This window comes from Actinia tenebrosa, unplaced genomic scaffold, assembly GCF_029948245.1.
Source record: "Actinia tenebrosa isolate PJP-AT-01 unplaced genomic scaffold, QUT_ActTen_1.0 PGA_scaffold13__45_contigs__length_12533684, whole genome shotgun sequence".
In the NCBI taxonomy this organism is placed as follows: Eukaryota; Metazoa; Cnidaria; class Anthozoa; order Actiniaria; family Actiniidae; genus Actinia; species Actinia tenebrosa.
In genome coordinates, this window is record NW_028292573.1 from 6,036,271 (window position 1) to 6,056,886 (window position 20,616).

At 35.2% G+C, this 20,616-nt stretch overlaps 1 protein-coding gene across 7 annotated transcripts in view; it reads right to left on the minus strand.

The window, feature by feature from the left end:
* The window catches only part of LOC116286474 (adhesion G protein-coupled receptor D1), a 34,380-nt gene extending 18,104 nt beyond the window's left edge, over positions 1–16,276 (minus strand). Inside the window, exons 1-11 of one of the 7 annotated variants that reach the window (XM_089028888.1) lie at positions 16,220–16,276; positions 16,026–16,140; positions 12,725–12,840; positions 12,272–12,378; positions 10,959–11,369; positions 2,316–2,744; positions 1,622–1,743; positions 1,405–1,464; positions 724–904; positions 518–637; positions 126–189 (exon numbers count right to left, since the gene is read on the minus strand). In XM_089028888.1, coding sequence (XP_088885014.1) covers positions 126–189; positions 518–637; positions 724–904; positions 1,405–1,464; positions 1,622–1,743; positions 2,316–2,744; positions 10,959–11,369; positions 12,272–12,329 — 1,445 coding nt within the window. In that variant the 5' untranslated portion in view covers positions 12,330–12,378; positions 12,725–12,840; positions 16,026–16,140; positions 16,220–16,276. Of the gene's footprint in view, positions 1–125; positions 190–517; positions 638–723; positions 905–1,404; positions 1,465–1,621; positions 1,744–2,315; positions 2,745–5,811; positions 6,006–10,958; positions 11,370–12,271; positions 12,379–12,724; positions 12,841–16,025; positions 16,141–16,219 lie in introns of those variants that run through there. The other 6 variants (XM_089028887.1, XM_089028889.1, XM_089028891.1 and 3 more) reach the window with 6 other exon arrangements.
* Positions 16,277–20,616: the final 4,340 nt, after the last annotated feature.

Genomic DNA, 20,616 nt, shown 5'->3' on the forward strand with positions numbered 1-20,616 from the left:
AGTACCAACATGCCCCTTGTAACATTGTCTAGTGGTTTGAATTAAAATTAACGGGAAAATATTACTGGTTAGGCTAGGTGAGAATTGAAGTTGTTCTGTCTAGCAATGAGCAGAGCATATCTTACGTTAGAGTTGGTAACGTATCACTGACTCCCGTGAAGAGACTGCTGACCATTACGATACCGCTATCTGCAAGAAAGGGTTTCGATTTTTAAAAAAATTCTATATCACTATGACGTCACAGCCATTAAAAGTCCGTGGGATTTCAAAACACTTGTATTGTTTTAAGCTGCACATTCTTTACATTAAAGTTGACATTCAAAATGAAGATTTACTCTTAAGCGAGGCTAAGCCTGTGCAGATGAGTCTTAAAACCCCGGTATTAACGGAATGAGAAAAGGGACTATTGATAGCTCTGATATGTCTAGTTTTGCAACATTTCATAAACTTGAGGAAAAAGGGGCTAGCAAAATCAAATCTTCTACGAAAACATTTCAAAGCTTTTGAGCCTAGTTACCTTTGATCACATTAAACAAACTGGCTGGGAGCTCGATGATTGTTGCTTCACCTCTATTCAAGTCCTCGGGAAACTTGAGATTTTTCTGGGGCTTTGTAAAGACCTTTCGCATCTCGAGAACTACGCATTAAAAAATTACAAAATATTTTTATCAGAGAACTTAAATTTGAAATCAATGGAGCATAAATAATTCCTGATTTTCCTACCAAATCTTTCGTTGTTTCTTCTGATAGGATCTTTGTTGGTCTTATTGATATGCTGTTTGGCATATTCAATGCTAAACTTTTCAAGCTGTAAAGCTCCTTTCATAAAGTTGGATTTCTCATTTCCATTCTTCGTGCCTCGTTCAATGTTTTTCATCAATGTTGTTGTTAAGTTCATCGCGTTCTGAAGTGACGATATAAGTACATGTAGTAATTATTATGATTTGGACTAAAGGTGCTTTACTATATTTAGATGAAAGGAGGTGGGTCTGGAGGTATCTAAATTGGATCTATAGATGATATTAACGATCTTAAAAACCCCAATCTACACGCTATATTTCAATTCGATCTGTGAGTTAGCCATGCCCCGACTTAGATCAGCCCAGAGGTTGTTTCAGGGTTCAATCTGTGAGTTAGCCATACCCTGACTTAGATCAGCCCAGAGGTTGTTTCAGGGTTCAATCTGTGAGTTAGCCATACCCTGACTTAGATCAGCCCAGAGGTTGTTTCAGGGTTCAATCTGTGAGTTAGCCACGCCCTGACTTAGATCAGCCTAGAGGTTGTTTCAAAGTTTGATCTGTGAGTTAGTTGTGCCCTGACTTAGGCCTCGTACGTGCGTAAATCTATATAAATGGCGGGAAATGATTCAATTATTTTTCTTCCTTACATCTGATCATGTCTTACCTTTAGAGAATCTTTATTGTGCGGCTTCAAATCCTTCATTCCATTCACAAAAGATTCAACCTATGAGTAAAATCAAATAATTTACCATTTGTTGCGATTTCTTTTTTCTTTTTCTCTTAGAATAAACGAAGTATTATGATGATTATGGAATAAATAACGAAGTGGAAGATGAGCTACACATAGTTTTTTGTTGACATTCAGTTAACGTCTATTATACCTGTTTGTTTCCCTTGCCATTGCCTTTATTGCCACTGTTACCGTTATTGCCGTTGCCATTATTGCCGTTATTGCCATTATTTCCAATGTTGGTGGAAACACTGAATGGAGCATTAGTATTAGCTGTAAAGAATTTCATACGAAGTTGAAAAAATTAAAAAGGTTTATTTTATCACAATATCAACAATTAGGACAGTCAATCCTAGATCTGTCATTTATGGATCGTTCATAAATTATAGTCGATCGAGGGGGACAGGGGGAGCTATGTGGATTTTTTTTTTGAGGGGGGGAGGAGGGGGTTACCAATTTATCTGCCAAGAACGAATCATTCGCATTAAATGTATAAGCATGTAAAAGTTAAATATAATTTAACTTTTGACGCCGAATCACGCCAAATCACGTAACCAGAACAAGTTCTGGACATGACATAGTACTGATCGATCACGTGATTGATTGACACAAAAAGTCTTATACTGACCAATCGTATTAGCCATCCCGAGGTTAGGGAAAAAACTGGGTCGAGTTGACATTGCAGTGCATCCTGGGACTCTTTGCGGGGAAGAAATAGAAGCCATCTTGCAAATATTTTCCGTAAAACAGTCCCACAATATGCCGCAATATACCAACTCGACCCAGTTTTTAACTCAATTTCGAATTGGCTAATGAGCCCCTTGGCTTGATTTGATACCACATACCTGCTTTTAATGGGATCTGACACATATATTTCATAGTCGTACCACAGCGTTGTGCTTCTAGTTTCGTGGCTCGTGTCGCTGCCAGGCATCGTTTATCAAAATTAGGAGATTTCTGTTCACTCAAATTTGTGATTTGCGAGAAAGATTGTCGATTGGTAACCGGCAGATCATTATCCCACTTAAAGTTCGATATTTGTGCATCATACTTTATCCCAACCCAATACATCTTTTTACCGTGAACCTTATTCTCAAGAAAGGCTAGTTGTATTGTCTTAAGATTCGATGGGCTTGATGGACGCGCTAAACAAACGCCTTGAATTTGACAATCAGCTACAGCGTTTTCCCATGTTTTATGCGTACTAAAAACAGGTTTGTATACGTAACGGGCACTTTGATCATGGCAGCGGTCAACCGGAGTCCCTTGTGAACCTACACGAGTATAGAACATGACTTATAGTTAATATTATCTTAATAATACTAATTATCTAGTGCTGAGCCAGTGTAAGTAGAGTTGTCTAATGGTTTTTTGAGTTTTCAAAGGTTTTTTGCCAAGTTTTCTACCCCACCCCCCCCCCCCCCCCCATTGAGTTTTTGAGTGTGAGAGTAGTCTATTGACCATCTTTTCTATACTACAAGGGGTCCTCCAGTTTTCATTCGCAAATTATAATTCTAAATTGATTTCTTCTTCAATCTTTGAGTTTTCAGCTGGTTCGGAGCGCTGAGCCTTGCTCTGTTGTGATTGTCGATCCCACATTGTACATTTTACGTACGAGAACGAAATAAAGTAAGGATTTTTCAAACCCTTTCAAATCCTTTTTTCTTAGATATCGACCAATCTAAATTGAGCTACTAAAACTACAAAAAAGCTTTTATTTAAAAAACGTCTGCGCATGCTCTCAGAACGTATGCAAATTCGTCGAAATGTCTTTATGCTATTATTGTAAACATATGTAAAACATGCCTGATAAATGGACTGCACGAACTTAGTGCCAAAACTTAGTATCCATGCATGAAACTTTAGGCTAATTCTTTCATATTGTATTTGTTAATACAGTATTTTGAATTTTTTTGTATACTTGGAGAAAATTCACTAAAACTCTTCTAAATTCTTAGAAAACGTGCTGAAAATAACGCATGCGTAATACGTTTTTTCTACTCTAGTGTCCCTGCTTAGACGCAATTTTTTTGAGGGGAGTTGTCGATTGTTCGCGAGAACATTCTATATCGAAACAGCCGCTTATAATAATCTGATTGGCTGTGTTATAATAATCAATGACTCGAATCTGATTGGCTCTTTGAAGACAATTTTAATGAAATATGTCGCTCGTCTGAGGAAAATCGTGGGCACTAAGCACGTCTGCAAGAAAATCCAGCTGATAAAAGAAAAACAAGTTAGGTATTATTAAGAATCGACAAATTTTGCAAAACCGAGGTGTCTCTTTTTCTCTTGAAATTATGGATTTCCAATCCACCAAATAATAATAATAATAATAATAATGATGATAATAATAATAATAATAATAATAATAATAATAGTAATAATAATAATAATATTTAACGTTGCTAATACAACGAAGAACGAAATATATATATGTAAAATAATTAAATAAAACGTTTTACCGGAAAATGATCTTTTTCAATTTATCGTCATCTTGTTCGCGGTAAACTGAACAAAGGATAATAACATCTAAAATGTCGGGTCGGGTGTCAAGACCTCGTTAGGGGAAATTTATCTCATCCTGAGCTCAAATAAACTAAATACGTCATTTATCTGTAACTAGCTATGGCTATTGATTTAAAAGAATTAGGGAATATGTTATGGGGCGACCGATCTCGGTATGACCTCCGGGATCTTTATTTTACTCTCTGCTGTCTCTGTCTTCGCTGTGTATCGAACCAATTACATGAGCTCTGTTTATAATAATTCTGTGACAGGTGTAAGTCTCTAATCAATGTGATAATATCGCTGAATCATGATTGGCTAAAAGAAATAGTAAATTCCTGAGCGTGATATCTTAATAACGAGTAATACGAGTGAAAATCTTGGAATTAAACATAGCTTAAACTAAATTTAATATATGAATATATCGTAAATGTATAGAAGAGGCTACGAGGAATATTTCTATCATAAGATTCAAAAGAATAGTGCTAAAATAACTAAGCAAAGGGGTAGAAAGTGTGTAGGGCGTAACCAGAGGTATACATGCTAATGGGAGGAGCTAAGTAAGAGGTTTACTTGTGAATTCAAAGCATACCATTATCTAAACTTGTGCGTGATGGTAGCCTTACTGAAATCTTATATCGATATTTTTATATAGCTAATTGATTTTTTATCTTGTTTTCATACGATAAGAAATAGTAATTAGAAAACTGATGTCTAGCTTAGTCCGTAAAAGCATCAATTTTCTCTCTCATAACAATTAAATACTTATTCAAGAAAAAAGGATCCTGTTTAGAAGACGTTTTGTCGCTTACATTGGAGACGAGAAAACAGTTTCCTTGCCACATAATATGAAAGATGTCGTTACAACTACTCTATTTCCTAACAAACATGGCAGCGTGAATTCTTAAATACTAGCCCAAGGGACTGTAATTTATTCTTGGAAATTCTAGGAAAGTTAATAAATAGACCAAAAAAAAAAAAAAAAAAAAACAAAGGAAAAAGGAAAAATCGACATGATGTAATGAAAGAGTGAATTGAGGTAGAGTTAAACAAGAGCAAAACGGTAAACCCAAATGAAGTGAGAGAAAAACAAGAAATGATCAGGAAAGAGGGAACAAATAAAAAGAAAAATTGAAGAAGAAGTAGAAGAAGAAGAAGAAGAAATGGTTACTATTTGAAAGTAAAAGACGGACGGGTAGTTTCGTAGAAAAAGAAGAAAGATAAGAAAAAGAAAAAGAACGAAGAAGAGGAAGAAGAGGAAGAAAAGAAGAAGACGAAGAAGTCCATTCATTTCTCACTTCTTTCTTTATGTCAGTCCATACTAGTATTTTTCATATAGCCATTATTAGTTAATGAGTAACAAGTCATAATAGTTATCTTAATAATTCATTTTTCAGTCATAGCGACTGCGCTGCCTTCAGAACGTAACTTGTCATCGCGATCGCCTCAGTACAGTAGACACCAACATTTTTAGAATATTATATATCTTTCATCGTGTTACTGAAGCCATGAGTTGAAGCCGTTTGTCAAGAAAACAATAAAACGATGTCGAAATTCAAAAGGACGATCAAGATTTTTCTGTCTCTAAGGCTACAGCTATTCCAATTTAGTTTACTTTGTGGACCCGATGTGAGTTGTTACTTTAAACTACTGCACGTCAGGGAACGATTGACACAACAGAAACCATAGCCAGACCAAATATTCTCCAAGAATCAAAGGCCACACTAGAGCTGAACTAAGCTTTTAAATTAGCAGATGAATTAACTAGAGGATTCCTAATAGAAAAGAAACCAACCTTATACAAATACCCATAAGTATTTAAACATTACTTACTTCGTAGCAAGGTTACGAGAGCCAAAATTAACAGCGACATTTCTATTCTTCTCTTTGACACTGTAGAATTCGTGCGATTAAAACACACAAACAGGCCAGGCACTATTTTAGCTCAAGAAAATGAAATTTATCCTGACGTAAGTAGGTTAAACTGAGCGCATTAGCACGAACATCACAGGCCAAGTTTAATTTGTTTGACCAATTATCTTTCGACACTCTTAACGTGACGTCATATAGTCCCATGGCTTTAACTCGTGTCATCTTAAGGACCTTTATAAATTATCCTTTGTTTCATCGACAGCTGTGGCATCTCTAAGCTTTTCATATTGCTTTTTAGAGTGACATTTGCTTCGGCAATGTTTACGCTGCTAGGAATAGTTAATATTAATAATTTATAATTGTGGCGATAAAAACAAAAGGAACCAAAATTTAAAAAAAAATAAAAATAAAAAAAAGCGGGGGAAAAAAAACCCAACTAAATTTGGTTTCTTGGTGATTTAGAAAGTCTCTTACACACTTGAATCATTAAAAAAACAAGTACGATACTCATTTTCAGTTTTATTTTTATCCTCAGCTATCCCTAATGGTCTCTCTCTACCATTTCTAGCTAGCTCATCTACCGAAATGATAGAATAGTCTCGATAAATTAAAAAAATATTTATGTCTTGCTGCCCATCGATTGGGATGTTCTCTCTTAAAAAATATCAAGAATGGTTTTTTTCCCCTGTTTAACTGCACGACTTTCGTACTAATTAGCATATTGATGGGATCTAAGAAGTTGTTTATGACTAACAATTTTTTTCCTGTTTTGCATGATGTCGAGAATATAAGAATGGAACAAAGAAAAATAAAACTAGGAATAAAGAAAGACCCAGCGATATGAATGATAAAGAATTGATAACGTAGTAAAAGCGCATTGAGTTTGTCAAATGAAAATTAGTAGAAATGAGAACTTTGATCAAGGCAAGAATGGTTGATATTTAGAACCTGCACCGAGTTCTCGGCTGGTTGCTGGCAAGCGACTGTAAACAAAAGTACTTTTTGATTAGAATTTTCTCTAAAACGTCTGAACATTCAGTCTTAATTAAATCATTTAGGACTGATCGATTGCTGGATCTTCTATTGATGTTATTTCTTCATTAATAAGTTATGCAATTTTAGAAGCCAGTCACTATGCCAACGTTTCAGTTTACTGAGTATTTAAAAATATTGAACTAACCACGTACTGTGGATAGATTCGTCCGTCCGGAAGATAAAATAGATAGATAGATATCTTTATTCATACACGGACGGCTCAATCAGTAAAAATACAAAAATTTGAGAATGCAATACAATTGAGTATAACAAATAAGTAAAATAAATTCAAATAACTGCTTTACATGAGTGTCGTGTGAAGTTTAGTCCATATTTATGGAGAAATGGTTTTTACCGCCGGACTTGAATGCTCTTAGGGACTTGGCCGTTCTAAATTCAATTGGTAGGTCGTTCCATAAGGAGGCCCCTGAGTAACTAAAACGTTTTTGCAAAAAATTTGTTCGTGGCAAGGGGAGGGCAAGTTTTCCATCGCTGTCTCTCAAAGAATAATTATGAATGCTAGAACGATTTACAAACTTAGCATGAAGATAACCAGGAGCTAAGCTATGTACCGATTTGTAGACCATTGTAGCTAAACGCATTTGCCGTTGAGTATCAAGTTTTGGTTTCCAAAATGCTATCAGCATCAGAATCATAACTCGAGTGTGTGATGATACGAGCAGCACGATTCTGAAGCTTTTGGAGCTTGGTGGCCAAGGTTTTGCCACAGTTTCCCCAAACCTCATTACAATCATCGAAATGGGGTTGAATTAGAGACTTGTAAATAGTTATTAATATTTCAAAGGGAACAAAATCTCGGGCACGTTTTAAAACCCCAATACCGGAAGCAATTTTTTTGGAAAGCTCGCCAATTTGTTCCTTCCAAGAAAGATTTTGATCAATGACCACACCAAAGGCCTTAGTAGAAGATACCTGTTTGACAGGTGCGCCATTGATCACGAGTGCAGGCGAATTGGGAAGCAAACCCAACCTTTACCTAGAGCCTATTAGCATGAATTCGGTTTTAGATGCATTAAACGTAAGGTTATTTGTAGTAAGCCATTCACTAACATTAACTAAGTCAAGATTTGAGTAAGTGTCTAAAATATCAACATTGTCGCTGGCAAAGGTTAGGCTTGTGTCATCCGCATACATATGTGGTTGGGAAAACAATTAGGAAGATCGTCAATATATATAAGAAAAAGAAGGGGACCTAAGATTGTACCTGAGGAACGCCGCAACTAAGAGCAAGACAGTCCGAAAGAGAACCATTGACGGAACAACATTGGAGACGATAGTCAAGATTAAATTATTGAAGAAATTATAACGAGAGTCTTCTAGAAGTCCAAGTTTGATTAAACTATTTATTTCTTAGTGTAGCAACTTTTTTCTTCACTTCTACCTCAAGTGTAAACTGTACTGATGTGCATGGTTTTTGAATTCTAATCACCCCCATCACATCAATACCTTATAATATCCGATCTATTCTAATAATTATAACCGCGGCATGAATTAATAGTTTTTAAAATTCTTTCATATTAATTTTTGATTCCTTAGAGAATACAGGAACAATAGTCATAATTAAAGAACAAAAGCAGTGTGAAAAGGATTATAGTCTAGAGACGGGGGCAAAACGTCATCTCGCTTCAGGCTTATAACGTTCACACACTTATTTTAAGTGCTGAGCAGAATATTCTTGAGGTAGTTCAACTCATTTTCCTACGGTTTTCAATAATATTGATAACATGTTTGATTAAAGAAAAAGAAAAAGAATGAATGAACGAAAAAAGGAAAGAAAGAAAGAAAGAAAGGAAGAAAGGAAGAAAGAAAGAAAGAAAGATAAAGAATAAAGAAGAAAGAAGATAAAGAAAGGAAAAGAAGAAAGAAGAAAGAAAGAAAGAAAGAAAGAAAGAAAGAAAGAAAGAAAGAAAGAAAGAAAGAGGGAAAGAAAGAAAGAAAAAAAGAAAAAAATGAAGAAAGAAAGAAAGAAAAATTGCTATCCAAAAATGCATTAACCAAACAAAGAGGCAAAAAGGTATTTGCTTTTATTCCCAACGTTCTGCTCTAGTAATGTCCACTCTTCTGTGCATTAGAATAGCTGCAATTAGACGATCCATCTTGGCTTTGTTTCATGGATGTATTACGTGCACTATGAGTTCTTTACTGATTGGAAGCCATTATGGAATTTGATCAAGCTATCATGCATGGTAATAATATTATGCAAACCAAGGCACTCATTCACTGCATGACTCTGCTTGCATCAGGTAAGATTTTTTTGATATAAAGATAAAAAAAACTTTATTTACTCAATCGTATATCGAAACTCGAAATCTTATTCTATCCATGCACACGCATCCTCGGCAAAAAAATCAAACAAACTTCAAGATGCGTGAGATTTTGCAAGTGGTTTTTAATCAATTCTGTCGTCCAAAATAATTAGTATTACTGAGCTCGAACCAAGTTTAACGTTTTGAAAACTGTTTGCAGTACATCTAAGTCATGGAATGTCGATTCGTAGTGGAATTTCAGTTTTACGTAATAACAGCTTAGTAGTGAAATACGAGATTTGATGCTTTCGAGTATGAATTTCCGGACACTTAAATATTTTCCACATCTGCTTGTCGTCATCGGGATTCTTTTGAAGATCATTGATTCTAGCAAACATCACGGAAGGTCTTTCTACGTGTTTTGGGTCAAATATTGCAATTGTATATGTATCTTTATAATTATATTCGAAATTTTAATTTCACGTCCCGAAATCGTGGCCATCTTGGAGGTATTATTTGGTAACGCCATCAATATGGCTGTCAAGTTTAGAATAGTCTCCTTTGTAAAAAATTATTCAAATTTATCTAAATTTGAATGTTATGTAAATGTTTTTATGGTAAATAATATGTTTTTATGCTAAATATATTAATGAAGTAATATTTAAGGGAAGAAACAAAGTTGTTTGCCTGAACATTTTCTCTATATGACGAAAGAGAATACAAGATCCACTAACTTCAGTTCATTGACATCGTCGCTTGATGCAAAGTATTGGTTTCAGTTTAGGGGACTTTTCTCCCCTCTCTATGACCATTATTATCAAAGTGGCCTACATACCTCGATTCTTGTCCAGTTTTTTTTGTTTCGTATGTAGTTTGCGGCACCGACTTACCTTTATAGTTCAGTTTCCAACTTATGTCTTGCTTACTTTATGTAGGTCTATTTTGAAATATTTGTTGCGCGCTTTTAATAACTACAGCCAAAATGCAAATAGAGCGTTTTCCCTTGACGGCACAGCGGCCATGTTGGAGTACCAAAATGATACATTTTCTATCCTTCGGGGAATGTTTATGCAAAAAATGTGCAAGAAGTTTCTATTGTTTGGTACACCAATATGACCACCTTGTCACGTAAGGGAAAACGCTCTATAGGAAAACATCCAAAAGAATTATAAAAGCTTTGGGCTTCCCGTGGCATGTGACTGCGAATCTAGCGAACAGCAGTTGCTTCTGTTTTACAAATTGTTTTATGATTAACATTTTATGCTTACGCTTGAAATTTAGGTAAATTGTAATCTTTATATTTAATATTTATTCGAAACATATATTGTTTAAATAAAAAACTTTATCCATATGTCCATGGCACTGAAATGGATTTCCCTGCGAGCCAATTCGGCCAATCACAATGCCGCTTTAAGAGAACCATTTCGTAACCGCTTCAAAGGTCTGCTGTAGCTTTACTTTTATTGCTGGTTTGACATACTCTAGTTTTGATCTGGAACACTGTGCGGTATTCAATGAATTCCATGCAAAAAGGACTTTTAATTTATTCTCATTCATAAAAATTCACCTGTCAAACACAAAGCATTCAACCGAGGCTGCAATGCTTTATGTTTGACCAATGAACCGATCCATAGAAAGCGGTGAATAACAAATTAAAGACATGGCCGCCATGTTGGTTGACTGAATTCAATCAAAATGGTGATTCATTTAAACCAACAATACTTTTAAATGTTTGAGAGTTTGGTACGGTTATAAATGTAATATCAAAAAAAAAAAAAAAAAAAAAGCTTTTTTTTTTCTACTTACGTCGAATGTATGTTTCACAGAGAGGAGTGAGTTCTTTCTCGGTATAAATGCAAATAGTAGAAAACAGACTGCCAGTTTTATTCATGTAGAAACAGTTCCCTCCCGATATCTGAGCTTCCAATGTATTTTTCCATCCCAAAGTTCGTATCACTTCATTGTCAAGGTTTTGTCCTTTCATCCATGTAATCGAACCCTTACCATTCCTTTTTAATCCAATGGCGATTAAGATATTTTTCTTGATATTTTTAATGGTGGTCACCGCAGATTTTGCCTCTCTGGATGAGAGGAATACTGCAAGACTGGCGTTTATATTTGAACATCGATAATTAGCTTGTTTCCAAGAATGAACACCTCTTCCTTCAACGAGCGGAATAAAGATTTTAATTCTGTTTTCGTGAACTTGAACGGCACCTAAAACATCAGTTATCTTGTTTACAATATTATTACGGTTTATTGAATGCAGAATTCTTATATGTTATCAAAATGTCACTTTAATATTTTATATAGGGATTTAGCTTTATTAATATTTATTTTTAAAATGATTTATAGTTATCAGAACGGTTGTGTTGCAGCTGTTGTTGGTGTTATTTTTGCTATTGTTGTACTGCTGTTTATGCTGCTGCTGCTGTTGCTGTTGTTACTGTTGCTCCTGCTGTCGTTGTGGTAGTGCTGTTGCTGTTGTAGGTGTCGCTATTGTTGCTGTTGTTGTATTTGTTAATTACTGTTGTTGTTGTAGCTGCTGTTGTCGTTGTTGCTGTTGCTGCTGTTGCTGCTGCTGCTGCCGGCTGTTGTTGTTGTTGTTGTTAATTGTATTTGTTAATTACTGTTGTTGTTGTAGCTGTTGTTGCTGTTGCTGCTGCTGCCGGCCGTTGTTGTTGTTGTTGTATTTGTTAATTACTGTTGTTGTTGTAGCTGCTGCTGTCCTTGTAGTTGTTGCTGTTGTTGTACTGCTGTATTTGCTGCTGCCGATGCTGTTGTTACTGTTGCTACTGTTGTCGTTGCGGTCATGCTGCTGTTGTTGTAGGTGTCGCTATTGTTGCTGTTGTTTTTGTTTTGTTTTTCGATTTTTATCGTTGTTTTATGTTTTGTAATCAAATTTTATAAAATTTTAGCAGCCAACAAATAGAGTTTTAGTTACGAAAAATAAAATTCGTGATTTTTCAATTCTGACACTTCTTAAGAACGGACTCAATATACGGAGTGGCGCAAAATCTAGTCTTTATGGTCCTTATACAGCAAATCGCAGCTGCTCTTTTCCTTGCTAAATATAAAGCAAATTCATAAACATTTTTCACTGGCTGTAAAAAACTTACCCAAGAACAACGTAAATAGGAGAAAAGTCAAAAGCGTCAGTAGTTTAATGAAATCCATCTTGAATCTTTCTGCGTACCTGATGATGTCTGATAGTCAAACAATGAACCTAGAAAAAAAGATGTAGATAAGAAGACTGAATAGAAGTAGAAGAAGAAGAAGAAGAAGAAGAAGAAGAAGAAGAAGAAGAAGAAGAAGAAGAAGAAGAAGAAGAAGAAATGGTTACTTTTTGAAGACAAAAGACATGGTTTCCCTTCAGCTGGCTTTCCATGAAGCCGAAGTGAGCATTTGCAATTTTTGCGTATTGTAAATTAGACAGCTTCGAATGAAGAATGAAAAAAAAAAAAAAAAAAATGATAAAGGGTCGAGGTAACGACTTATAATGGTGGGCATCCAACAACAACAACAACAACAACAACAACAACAACAACAAAAAACAAACGAACGTACACTACCTCTATCGAAGAAACTGGAAAAGATTGGACGAAAGAACAGCAAAGATGAAGACGATGACGACGAAGACGATGAAAGAGATGATCGTTGTAACTTGTTTGTAACTATGTGCATGTAACTATGGAATAAAAGGATTGGTAACACTCGTGTAAAATGTATCTACAAGCTCTCTCCTATAAAATCACCTCTCAAGTCCTCATCAACGAAAGAGCTGGCTTAGCTCTAGGTAAAGAATCTCACTAGAAGTAATGAAGGATGAAGGATAACATGATGCTATACTACGTTGGCTGGTTTATTGGACTTAGCTGTTTGTCTTCCTGTACAAATATTGAATTATTATTAACAAGACTTTTACCCCGGGAAAGTTTGTATTTCCCCATCAACATCCGGACTAAAATAAGCGGATTTTAAACTTTCGAATTTTTCGATCTTAGACTTGACATTTTTGGCAATCAAAAAAAATTAATAAAAGATAATTTAAAAAAATGGTAGTTACGAGATAAGACTTTTAAAGTTACTGTCAGAAAAATCAAGAGAGCCAAGATATTTATGTTCTCTTGGAAGAGCTGATTATTATCATTTTTTTAAATAAGTGTGCTGCCACCAAAAGCAGACTTAATTTCATAGTAAAGAAACGAAGAAATAGAAAACGCACGCGCGTGCTGTGTGCAGTCATAAAGCACGCGGGGGTCGGCAGAACACGAGAGAAGTGTTAGTAGAAGTATGACGCGTAGCGGAGTGCTTCTCGACACTTCTTGACTGTTCTTCCACTCCTCAAGTTCTTTATAACTCCACACAGCACTACAAGCAAGCTTTTTATTTCTTTTATAAAATGTAAAGGGCGCGTGTGTGCTGTGTGCTCTCATAAAGCACGCTATCCCAACCAATCAGAATGCGAGATTTTTAACAATTATCTTAAAACATTCAGTTTCATTGCATATAAACTCTTTGAATTCTCGTTGGACTGATATTTTGATGTCCTTGATATTATGATTGCAAATTTAAGATGATTGAATTGTTATTCGAGTAGAAATTCATAATATCTTAGTTTAGGATTGTGAGGTATTGAAATTCGAAATATTCCAATTAATCTGTGTTATCATTTTATCGGTTTCTGAAATAAACTAAGAAAATAATTAGATTAAAAATAAAAAAGAGAAAAGAATAAAAAAAGAAAGAATGCAATTGAGCGATAATAATATTGAATGAAGTCAAAAGAAAAGAAATGAAATAAATTTCAAAGCGATAAATTCAAATCAAAAATAATTAAATAAAGGCTAAAGATGAGAAAAAACGAAAACAAAAGATAGTAAAGATGAAAAAGCATTATAAAAAAATGATAAAAATGTAAAATAGAAAAAAAAAATATTAAAAAAAAAAAAAAAAAAAAAAAGGAAAAAAAAATTATACTAAAGCTCTTAGAACTAATACCCCCAAAACGAACTCTATCTATAATTGCGAATTTTTGTCCGTATTAATGTTTGGAACAGCCTGGACACTTGCATTATGGCGTAATTTACTACTACTACTACTACTACTACCAGAATTCTTTAAACACTTTCATGTGTTCAGTTAATTGGCACCAATTTTCTTATTATTCTCTTTTGAGGGAACACTTTCGCCATCATTTTGGTAGTGCTAGTAAGATAACGCTGTCGTACAAACAGCCTATTGAGCAAGACCTTATAACCATTATCATGATTACAATAAGCTTGCGTAGACACAGAAACCTTTTAGCAATTCACGGCTCTTACTCCCCTTAGTTACCGTTGCTATGTCCCACAAAGTCAATAACTTTGCAAGATCGAATATCTTACAATTTTAATCTCTTATCGCGGAAAATTGATTCTAAATTGTTTTAATTGTTTACTGTCTCGTGAAAATATAATAAAATTGTCTCGTAATCCTTGTAGTACTCTCTAAAACAGATACGGAGTGACTGACTAGTTGTTTGTGGGACAACGTATAAGGGTGATTGTTTTGTTTGAATGTTGCTGTCCGTGCAGTTTACTGTTCACGCGCCTGTATAAATATACTAAAGCAAACTAACTGTGTCAATATGAAGTACAAATTCTGGTAGCCGGAAAATGTGTCGGGTTTAATGATGGATAAGACAAATAAAAAGGAAAACAAAAGAACAAATAAATGGTAAGAAATGATAACTAAAAATGAGAATGAAACGAGAAGAGAATACTAATTGGAATAAAGATGGAATTATTAATGAGAATAAGAATAGGAATCAAATTGATTGGTAATAACTAGTAAAAATATTGAGAATAAAAATTGGATGGATGAGAATAAGAATAAGAATTGAAATGGGAAATTAAAATGAGTATATAAATGGGAAGAAAAATGAGAATAAAAAAAAAAAAAAAAAAAAAAAAAAAAAAGATTAGTAGAAAAAAATTGGTCAAGATTTTTCGACAGCAAATATGATTAGGATAATTCGTTTATCTTTTGGAACCACTTAGCACCTCACGTCAGTCAGTACCGGCGGACGGACACCGAACTCAATTATTAGTTTTTGATTATATCAATAATGAATTGAAAACTATAAATTTTTCCATTTCTTTCAATGTATTTTACCAACGGTTTTTGAATAAAATTCGATATTTATAAAGTGAAACTTCCGTTGAACTATCAAAACGATTTCTGAAGACGTTAAAATACTGCTTTCGCTTGAATTGCGCCACGAAATTTTCTCCAATTAAATTTGTTATTTCGATGACGATGTCACGACCAATTAGCAAAAGTCATTGAATTTTCTTAAATGTTGAATAAATAAATGCAGAAAATTTAATTTCAAACTTGGTAATGAGGTCAAGGGAAATGATTTTAAAATCATAATGGCGTTGAAAAATCAATATCCAAGTAAAACAAAATGTAACTTCTTTTTAACACGTAATGATTTTTTTTTTTAAATCATTGGTTCTTTGATCATGTTGATAGTTTGCATTTCCTTCCTCACTGAATAACAACCACTAACTTATTTGTATCAATATAGGAAATAAGCGATTGATAATTAAAACCTGATCTAGAATTGGTGATACTAAAAATCGGTATGAAAGCTGTTTCTTTTAATCACATTACGATAAATGGTTAATTTGAATCAGCTCGAATGACGTCAAATTATCAAAAATATTTCTTCAATTTACTTTTGTTTATTCGTGAGTTGAATCTAAATCGCAATAGTTTACATCCAAAAGAAATAAAGAGAGAAGATAATTTGTTTATATATCACTTCAATGAATCATTTATAAATTAAGACTCTTGGATAAAAATTTTTAAAAAAATTGTACAAACCTGATTTCAATATCCTAGATGGTGCAAGTTATAAACTTCGAGTCTTTGAAACCTCGTACGTCTTCGAATTTTCTTTCCAGCGCCAAATTTTAGTCATGACCCTTCTCTCACATCCCTATAGAACCGAGAAAGTCGCATTAGAGATTAGTGTTCGCGTCTTTAAGCCATGAAATTTGCCTGTATTCACATACTACCTCGCTTGTTCTGACCCGTACTTGGAGCTCACTGTACACCAGTTCAACGGATTTCTTTCGGCAACCGACCCGAGGTCACGCCGGAAGTCTTCGTATCGTAAATGCGGATTCGATTTGGATATCGTATTTCTTCGAAATTATAAGTTAAATACTTTTGTATCTTAGGCCGTTAAAAAATACACTCACCATAATTTTCGAAATTATAAGTTAAATACTTTTGTATCTAGGCTGTTAAAAAATACACTCACCATAATTTTCGAAATCATAAGTTAAATACTTTTGTATCTTAGGCTGTTAAAAAGTACACTCACCATAATTTTCGAAATCATAAGTTAAATACTTTTGTATCTTAGGCCATTAAAAAATACACTCACCATAATTTCGAAAAGAAATTGCCAAATTTCCAAAAGAAATTGCCAAAAGAAATCCGTTGAACTGGTGTACAGTGAGCTCCAAGTACGGGTCAGAACAAGCGAGGTAGTATGTGAATACAGGCAAATTTCATGGCTTAAAGACGCGAACACTAATCTCTAATGCGACTTTCTCGGTTCTATAGGGATGTGAGAGAAGGGTCATGACTAAAATTTGGCGCTGGAAAGAAAATTCGAAGACGTACGAGGTTTCAAAGAGTCGTGATGGCTCGCTTTTGGATCCCGAGTTTCCAACCTTCTCTTATTTCTTACTGGTGGGGGAAAAAAATCCTTAAAACGGGCTAAATTCAAAAAATAACCACGCAGAGCGAAAGAAGTGCTATTTCTCAATGATAGGGTAAAATTTCGAGGCTTTATTTGACGTTTTGATGATTTTATTGAAATTTTTGATGATTCCCCATACATTTCCTTATAACAGGACACCACAGAAACCAAGCTTGGGCTACCTGTGGTTAAACAGGTTTGATATAAAGGTTTATTGCGTCATGATTACTTAGTCGGTACGAATGTGTTCTATTTATAGCCTCGATCTCGGTCCCAGTGCGTGCTTCTCCTATTTATGCGTGGTCTCTGAGAAACGAAACAGCGGTTGTGTTTAAAACCGCGGGTTCAACTACTTGTTATAAAAAATGCATGGAAAAAAATTTGCTACCTTAGTCGGTACGTAAGTGTGTCTTATTTATAGCTCAAGTATCGGCGACAGTGCCTATCCTATTTATGTATGCCGCTTCGATGTTAGAACTACAAACAAGTTCGATGTTATGGGTGGAATCGCGGGCTCACCTGCTTGATATGCAAAATACCTGTCATTTTTGCTACAGTTTTTTAATATTTCATTCTAATAAATCATTACCTAATATTTGGTTGTATTGTATGAAGAACTTTTAAAATGTTTTTCCCAAAATAATTTTCCCAGAAGATTTCGACCAATTTCCGTGTTAGATGCTAAACATTTTCAAGCGACCATAATTGTTTTCTTGGACAATTTTAGTTTATTTATAAACAGTAAATTTAGACTTTGAAGATCGAAAGACCGTGTTCTTACTCCAAACTACATTTAATATTTACAGCACAAGCTAAGGACACATTTTGATTGCTATGAAGGGAAGAAAACCCCAGAACTTGCCATCAAACGCAAGCGAACTGGATTTTTCACATCATTGCAGGACTTGATCTGTCGAGTTAACCGTGTCCTGAACACCTTATTCAGCCCAGAGCAAGGCTGTTTCAGGTTCTATATGTGAGTTAGACATGCCCTTACTTAGATCAGGGTTTGATCTATGAGTTAGCCATGCCCTGACTTTGATCAGCCAGAGGTTGTTTCAGGGTTCTATATGTGAGTTAGCCGTGCCCTGACTTTGATCAGCCAGAGGTTGTTTCAGGGTTCTATATGATGTGAGTTAGCCGTGCCCTGACTTTGATCAGCCAGAGGTTGTTTCAGGGTTCTATGATGTGAGTTAGCCGTGCCCTGACTTTGATCAGCCAGAGGTTGTTTCAGGGTTCTATATGTAAGTTAGCCGTGCCCTGACTTTGATCAGCCAGAGGTTGTTTCAGGGTTCTATATGTGAGTCAGCTGTGCCCTGACTTTGATCAGCCAGAGGTTGTTTTAGGGCTCGACCCAGCTGTGGGTCAGCAGTGATAATTTACTACATCTAGTCCTACAATTTTGATTCAATATCAACGTTTTCAATATCAATGATACTGGTAGTTGTTGTATTTTTTCTGTCTGAACAAGGCAAGTCGTCGCTGTTACTTGATATTTTATCTGGAAAACTCTATATCCCTTGAATCGTTTGAACAGATACTGTTCAACATGTCTTCATCTCTCTTCTCCTCACTACCCTTTGCGCTGAACGAGTCCCTTTCGTCATTACTAGCAATAAAACTGCTAAATGTTTGTCTTTTAGGGTCCGTTCGTTGTCTTGCAGATCGTTTATCAGTTAGTAAGGAGCGAATATTAGCCCTCGTTACGCGCAGTTTCAAATCCTTCCACGCAGCTTCTCGAAACTTTTTACTCATTCCTGTGTAGATCACCAGGTTAATTGCATGAGACACGGATAATAAAATATGTGAAAAGGATGTAGTACTTGGACTCTGGAGCCTGAATCCACGATAAACGTATTCACACAACATCAAAGGTAAATACAGAATAATCGCACTGGTCTTTGCGATGGCCGTTGACTTTAAAACTTTAATCTGTTTTTGTCTTCTTTTCTTGGAGCTGGAATTTCCGAAATTTTCTCCTGCGTCTTCGTCTTGTTTCTTTACGGTGTACTGAACACAGAACAGAGCTATGACCAAAGCTGCTAGCGCAAACCAGATAAATATATATAACACAATCGTACCAGCGTCTAAAGACTTCCCCCTTTCAAAAACCCAAGGGTTACGTCCTTGGTTAGTTAACGCCGTGAGGATTGCATTTCCTATCGCAACTCCCCAAATTGCCGCAAGCAATTTTTTGAAGTAAAACACAGGGATGCCAATCATTTGAGCCTCTCTGACAGAACAACATCGATCAACGCTAAGCAAAACATGACAGCTACAATCTACTAGTACCGTGAAGTTCAATGATATGTAATACGCCGTAGAACAAACTGGCGGCGGATGGATTCCAGAAACAAATAAGACAAACTGCATTGGTATGACAACGAAACATGCAATGAGATCCGAGGTGGCCAGATGGAGGAGGACGGTTGTGGTACTCTTGTTAAGTACGCTGCGTTTTCTAAGCAAATATACCGTGAAAGAGTTCATTAATATGCCAAATACAAGTGAAGCAGTGAGGATGATTCCATTTCCTATTCGTGAGATAGCACTCGGGTGGAATATACTTGGCTTTGTGGTGGTATGGTTAGTGTTCAGTGGCTTTGTTACTGATGGTTGAAATGAACCGAAGTAGTTGGATGATTCAGTCATCTTTACCTGAAAGAAATTGCAAAATTAGAAACTGTAGCTTTTTCAGTTGCGCCGGAATTGTTTATCCGATTACAACGGTAACGAAACAGGCCAATCGAGGGTCGTTGGAATGAAATAGACGCCGTCTTTGAAATATTTCCCAAAATTCACTGCAATGCCAACGTGAGCCTGTTTTTGTTTTACTCAACCTAGGGATGGCTAATTACTTACGTAAGTACATACGTAATTCGAATGGGACTTTTTCTTGGTTCATGAAGGATAGCTACTGAAGGTTACAACCAGGTCCTATTTTGTAGTTTATTCAAACTAATGAGGTAAGTTTATACTGCCTGGAATTAAAAATATCGATAAATTTTCGTAAGTTTTTACAGTCATCGTATAAAGTAACTTGTATTTGTCGTTGGTTTTATGTAGTTATGCCTGATTATTGACAAGATGTTTGTACATTATTGGGTTGTGAAAAAAAGTTTGAATTACCTGTGAGTCATTTACTTGCAATTTATGTGTGTTTTTTTTCTTCAGATTTCGAGGTGAAGTGACCAGAGTTTCGTCCTGGATGATCTTATTAGACCTTGAAGCTAGTTGAAAATGGCGCCGAATGAATATGATATATGATCATTAGAGGGATTTAAACAAATTATAGACTAAGTTCAAATTAGATTTAGTACAGCGAAAAATTTTTAATCACTGGTTTTAAAAATTTTACCCCTCGATATTGTTATGATGGTAATTGTCATACTGTTAATGACGTCATCTATTCAACACAAAATGAGAGCCCGTCGTATTAATTATTAACATTTTTAGAATTAGCTGTCAGAAAAAAACCGCCTCGTATAATATATCAGTATTTTAAAAAAACAACAAAAAAACAAAAAACAAACACAAACAAAAAAAAAAAAAAAAAAAAAGAAACATATCAAACAATTGTTGTCGTTCGCGGGCTTCCTGTGGTGACAAACCACGCTCCCCTCCCCTACACATTTCCAGTCCTTTTTCGGCCAAAACCAAGATGGCTATCTAGTTAGTGATGTTTTCACTCGATTTACTGTA